The sequence below is a fragment of the Lathyrus oleraceus genome, chromosome 5 (genome assembly GCF_024323335.1).
Source record: "Lathyrus oleraceus cultivar Zhongwan6 chromosome 5, CAAS_Psat_ZW6_1.0, whole genome shotgun sequence".
NCBI lineage: Eukaryota > Viridiplantae > Streptophyta > Magnoliopsida > Fabales > Fabaceae > Lathyrus > Lathyrus oleraceus.
This window is the reverse complement of record NC_066583.1, coordinates 203829816-203835815: the sequence shown is the minus strand read 5'-3', so window position 1 is coordinate 203835815 and position 6000 is coordinate 203829816. Positions and strand designations below refer to the sequence as shown.

The 6000-nt window shown below is 31.8% G+C and overlaps 1 protein-coding gene across 1 annotated transcript; it reads left to right on the top strand.

Annotated features, from left to right (window-relative positions):
* The first annotated feature begins 1030 nt into the window (after positions 1–1030).
* Positions 1031–5299, top strand: LOC127082870 (sulfate transporter 2.1). The gene is made up of 12 exons (XM_051023100.1): positions 1031–1454; positions 1662–1710; positions 1805–2012; positions 2096–2270; positions 2571–2636; positions 2735–2965; positions 3054–3180; positions 3292–3578; positions 4241–4434; positions 4521–4609; positions 4736–4812; positions 4924–5299. The coding sequence occupies exons 1-12, from the start codon at positions 1125–1127 to the stop codon at positions 5056–5058; spliced, it is 1968 nt and encodes a 655-aa protein (XP_050879057.1). The 5' UTR covers positions 1031–1124; the 3' UTR covers positions 5059–5299.
* The last annotated feature ends 701 nt before the right edge of the window (positions 5300–6000 follow it).

Sequence of the window (6000 nt, the reverse complement as noted above, 5' to 3'; positions counted from 1 at the left end):
TTTTTTATATTTTTAACTCAAATAATAATGAATTGTAATTCCGCTTTGAATTTTATTTATTTATTTTGACATCTAACTTTGAAAATTAGATTAATAATGAAAATTATTAATTCGCGGTAGCTTTGAAAGTTAATATTTTAATGAAATTTTGATTTATTTTTTTTTTTTTAAATTTTGATATCCAGCTTTGAAAGTTAAATTAATGATGAAAATTAAACTATAAATCCACGGTAGATTTTATATGCTTTGAAAGTTAACTTTTTTAAAAAATCTTAATATCCAAGTTTAAAAGTTAGACTAATGATGAAAATTGAACTATAAATCCACGGTAGACTTGAGACTGAGTATTAAAATACTTTCATTGAATTATTATGCATCCTTTAATATAAAATGATCTAACAAAATTAGATATATTAATTATTATATACATTATTTATACTCTCATTTTATTTTAATATGTACAAAATATTTTATAAATTTATTTAATAGGAACCGAGTGAATATTGATTATGTATTAACTCTCAAAAATAATTTTATAAAATTTTATTTAATGCGAACCGAATGAATACTGATGATGTATTGAAGTCCCAAATTGGCAAATAACTTAGGCACGGAAATCAAAATGTGTCTTTGGACTAATATCTTAGAGTAAATTCAATCTCATAGATAAAAACTTTTTCTTCTTTTTATAATTTTTTTAAATATATATTACCATGTAAAATGAATATTTATAAAAGAGAAAAATACTCCTTCCGTCTAAAAAAAAAGTTTCTTTAATAAAAAACGGATTTGAAGTTTGTTAAAATGAATTTCAATCTAAAAGAATTATAGTAGACTTCAAATAAAGTTATTGACAACAATTTTATTCTACAAAAGAGAACAAAATCATTAAATAATACAAAAAAGGTCAAATTCTGACCAAGATTCTCCTGTATGCACCAAACAATATTTAAATAATATTTAATTCTTTCTGCATTATCAAACAAACTTTTTCCCCCTATATAAACCAGTTCAAAACAACAACTCCTTCACCTTCAAAACCAAGTTCATCACAGGTAAGTTAAATTTCATGAGCGTTTTCTAACATAAACTTCACGTGACAGAGTTCACCCAAACACTTCAATATGACATCTTCAACAGTCGATACCTGCAAATTCAACGATTTGCAGGTTGACATTGAGAAGAACATGCCACAGGATGTGAGGTCTCAGTGGATTCTTAATGCTCCTGAGCCTCCAAGTCCTTGGCATGTGGCTGCAGATTCTGTGAGGAAAACTGTTTCTAACTTTAGAGACAAAGTTTCCTCTCTAAATCATCGATCTTGCGGTACAGTCCTACTTTCGGCTTTGCAGGTTGTTTTTCCTATTCTTGTTTGGGGCAGAAGCTACACTGCTGCTAAATTTCGGAAAGATTTTCTTGCTGGACTCACCATTGCTAGTCTATGTATTCCTCAGGTAATTTTAATCCATTGAGCCGTTTTCCCATACTCGCGCTCTATAGGCCTGAGACCCGAGAGTGTCCTCCTCTTAAGGTCTCAAGTTCGAATCTTACTATATGCTAACAATTTCTATGTTGGATCAGTCTAGTCTAGTTAGAGTCGGTCCTAGAGACGGATACTGAGATATTTGAATCTAACTAAATGGTTTCATGTTTCAATGCAGAGCATAGGGTATGCAACATTAGCAAACCTTGCTCCTCAATATGGACTATGTAAGCTACTTAAATTTTACTTTTATACGTTAACTCTTTTTTTCCATCTCGGTTATTATAATTTAATCGAACGGTATGGAATGAAATGGAATAGATACGAGCGTTGTACCGCCGCTGATCTATGCTGTAATGGGAACTTCGCGCGAGATCGCAATTGGTCCTGTCGCAGTGGTTTCCTTGTTGTTATCATCAATGGTACAGAAACTTGTAGACCCTTTTACTGATCCAGTTGGTTACACAAAGCTTATTTTTCTTGCAACTCTCTTTGCTGGAATCTTTCAAACTTCATTTGGACTATTCAGGTGAAAATTAACTATAATTTTTTTTTCCTATGAAGAATATGTGTGGCCATTTTCATGAAACTGTTTGGTTTGTTCTATAACAGGTTGGGGTTCCTTGTGGATTTTCTGTCACATGCTGCCATTGTTGGATTTGTAGCAGGAGCTGCAATTGTGATTGGGCTTCAACAGTTGAAGGGACTGTTTGGAATCACTCATTTTACAACCAAAACAGACATAATCTCTGTCTTGAAAGCTGTTTGGGAAGCATTTCATAATCCTGTATATTACTACTTTCTCTATCCATTTACTTTTTCATATTTTTCTATAAATAGCATATAAACTTTTAATCCAAAAAGTCAATGCTTCTTTTTTCAATTTTTTTCTTATTTGAAAGTATATGTTTGATCATATTAATATTACGACCATGCAAATTTCGATATTGTTAGACTGAACATCTGTATATCTCATATTCAAACTTAGGTCTTCGTAGTTGTGTGCATGAGTATCTGATGGTTATTATTACTTGATCTACAAACAAAAAGAATTATTAATATTATATATAAATTAAATTACATGCAGTGGAACCCTCATAATTTTATCCTTGGAGGATCTTTCTTGGTGTTCATCCTAACAACTAGATTTCTGGTGAGTTTTATTGCTGAACTACATATAGCAAGTTTTGGTTTGAATTCAATTTCCTTACACTAATGTTCAATATATTATATTGCACAATTGATTTTCAGGGTAAAAGGAAGAAGAATCTGTTCTGGTTGGCATCAATTGCACCACTTGTATCTATTATAATCTCAACTCTAGCTGTTTATCTAACTCGAGCGGATAAAAATGGCGTAAAAATTGTGAAACATGTCAAAGCAGGACTCAATCCAATCTCCATCAATCAGTTAGACTTTAACAGTCCACATGTTGTCGATGTTGCCAAGATCGGACTGGTTGTCGCTGTCGTTGCTCTTACGGTGAGTGATTCGTTTCATTTTGATCTCTTTGGAATTAGTATCTGTCTGTTAACTTTTCTTTTCGTGTTAATTTCTATCAATATTATAGGAATCTGTTGCTGTTGGACGATCTTTTGCGTCGATCAAAGGATACCAGCTCGACGGAAACAAAGAGATGATGTCAATAGGCTTCACAAACATCATAGGATCTCTCACCTCATGTTATGTTGCAACTGGTACTAATAGTCGTTTTACAACGGTTTTCAAGAAGATTGAAATTCCGTCTTTGAGATTATAAAATCAAACTCTTACTATGTTAACTTCACTTCTGATATGTATCGTGGCAGGTTCATTCTCTCGAACCGCGGTTAATTATGCTGCAGGATGTGAAAGTTTAATATCAAACATTGTGATGGCAATTACAGTGATGATATCACTACAGTTTTTGACAAACCTATTGTATTATACACCAATTGCTATCATTGCATCAGTTATCCTCTCTGCTCTACCAGGACTCATAGACATAACTGAAGCATACAAAATTTGGAAAGTTGATAAACTCGACTTTCTTGCTTGCATTGGTGCCTTCTTCGGTGTACTCTTTGCTTCCGTCGAGATTGGTCTTCTAGTCGCGGTAATCATTTCTCAATTCTTGACATGACTTCACTATGAAACTATTCATGAACAAAAATTTAGAATGAGATCGTCTTTGAGAGTATGCAAGATGCGTTACACACGAAACCTTGTCAAAAAGACGATAATGTTTCGGTCTATTTATGAAGTCAACGACACTACGTGTGGAAAACTCGCAATTTTGTTCTATACTATTTAAGTGTATCTTTTGATATATCCAAACTTGGAAATTTTAATTCAATCATTCATATAAACTCATTGGTGATGGCATGTGTTTATACTTTAATTTTCCATGTATTATATTATAAAGTAAGGTTATTATTCTCCACTACATTACAGGAACAACATTTTTGGCACTAAGTGTGATGCAGAATGGATATGCAGCATTAAGAAATCCCACTTGTTTGGACGCATTAATCTTGAAAACTATATCCACCTATTGAATTAACTCTTTTAGAATATGATTTTCCTAACGTCGCAATCACATATAAAAAGTTTTCAAGTATCAACACTTTATAGTGTGAGGTCAACTTGTATATCTTAGTTGAAATTTTTAATAATGGAATTTTTAGTGTAGTAGCTTTCTCTTTTGAAATTAAATCATAGCTTAATAAAGAATAATCAATTAAGTCAAATATAATTTTGGATTATCTAAATTGGCAGGTGGTAATATCTTTTACAAAGATACTTCTGATTTCGATTCGACCAAGCACAGAAACATTAGGAAAACTTCCAGGAACTGATTTGTTCTGTGATGTCGATCAGTATCCTATGGCGATTCAGATTCCAGGTGTTATCATAATTCGTATGAAATCCGCGTTGCTTTGCTTCGCGAATGCCAATTTCGTTAAAGAAAGGTATAAATAATCATGACTTATGAGTATAAAAAACTAGCATTCATGCATGATCTGATTAATTAATCATGTTCAATTTTGGTTTCAAGAATCATGAAATGGGTGACTCATGAAGAATCAGAAGACAACAAGGGAAATTCAAAGAGTGCAATTCAACTAGTAATTCTTGAAACCTCGAGTAAGATTTCTATAATTTTGTTACAATAATATCTCTGAAGCTTACGATATTGACTCTGCGGCATGAAAAACATGCGGCGGAATAAATATGTAATAAAACAATCTGATAGTTGATATGTTGTTGTAGATTTGGTGAACATTGACACTTCTGGAATTGCTTCTCTGGAGGAACTGTACAAGAGCTTGTCTTCACAAGGGAAACAGGTAAATTTATTTTCGTTTAAGTTAAAATGGTGTTTCATGCATGTTTCATTTGTTTGTGAATGAATGAATACAATGATCTTATTACCTATTCTGTTATGATTTATGGATAAGTTGGCGATCGTGAATCCGAGATGGCAAGTTATACACAAGCTGAAGGTGTCGAAATTTGTGGACAAAATAGGTGGGAGAGTTTATCTGACTGTTGAAGAAGCTATTGTTGCAGGCTGCAAGAGTAATCAGTTCTGAAAAAGTTGTAATGTATAATGGCTACTTCACATTGTATAATCTGGAGATGCATATGCGTGTGTAAAATAAGCTTCCTGTAGTTTTCTGTGCTATGTTTGTTATGTAAGAAATGGGAGATTGGAATAAGTTATGTACTAGTTTTGAAATTCTTGTTAGAGAGATGTATGATAAGTTTCTTTTGTGTATAAGTATGTATGTTTAGTAATGAATAAATTAACCAAATTCATGTGTGTGGGATAAATAGTTGGAACCAAGTTCTTGGTACGTAGAAATACAGAGCTATTCTTGCAAGATTACGATATTAAATAGTGTTTTAACCACTGCATTTGGTATCCTGCCCATGCAAAACTATAACTATAAATATTTATTTCAAGTAAAAATGGCATCGTTTGTGGAATACTATAATTATTCTAACAAAAGTCACAATTGTTCTTCAACTTGTGTTTGTTGTGGTCGAGTTATTGAGAATTGTTGGCATCTTTTCCTTCTTTATTGTGATCATGTACTATATTGGTAGAAGGTTTTTCTTTAATTCTCCTTACATAACTTGATGCTCTCTACACATGGCATCTAAGAATAACTTTTTTAGATTTTAAGTCATTTTATTGATGATCATATGTACATATTTTTTATAATAAGAACTTGTATTTGGCAAAAGGAGAATTTAAAGCTTTGGATGACAAATATGACCCGAGATTAAGTGTGAAAATAGATTTAACTGAGTTAGGCTTTGTCAAACTTAAATTTGACATCTTAAAAAATTTAAATTTTGAGTCTGACATGTAATTTATTATAGGCTTATTTTTAAGCATGTGTCTGGTTTGCATATTAGCTTGCTTGATTTCATTTGAGTATTTGTAATTAAGTAATTCAATTAATTTTTAAATAGATTAACAAATTGATATATCAATAAGATTAAATATTTGTTTGCATTTATCAATC

Coding starts and splice junctions, on each gene's coding strand:
- LOC127082870 (XM_051023100.1), top strand. CDS start 1,125: ATGACATCTTCAACAGTCGATACCTGCAAATTCAACGATTTGCAGGTT. Junction 2,271..2,570: donor GGGAAGCATTTCATAATCCT/GTATATTACTAC, acceptor AATTACATGCAG/TGGAACCCTCATAATTTTAT. Junction 4,435..4,520: donor GCCAATTTCGTTAAAGAAAG/GTATAAATAATC, acceptor TTTGGTTTCAAG/AATCATGAAATGGGTGACTC.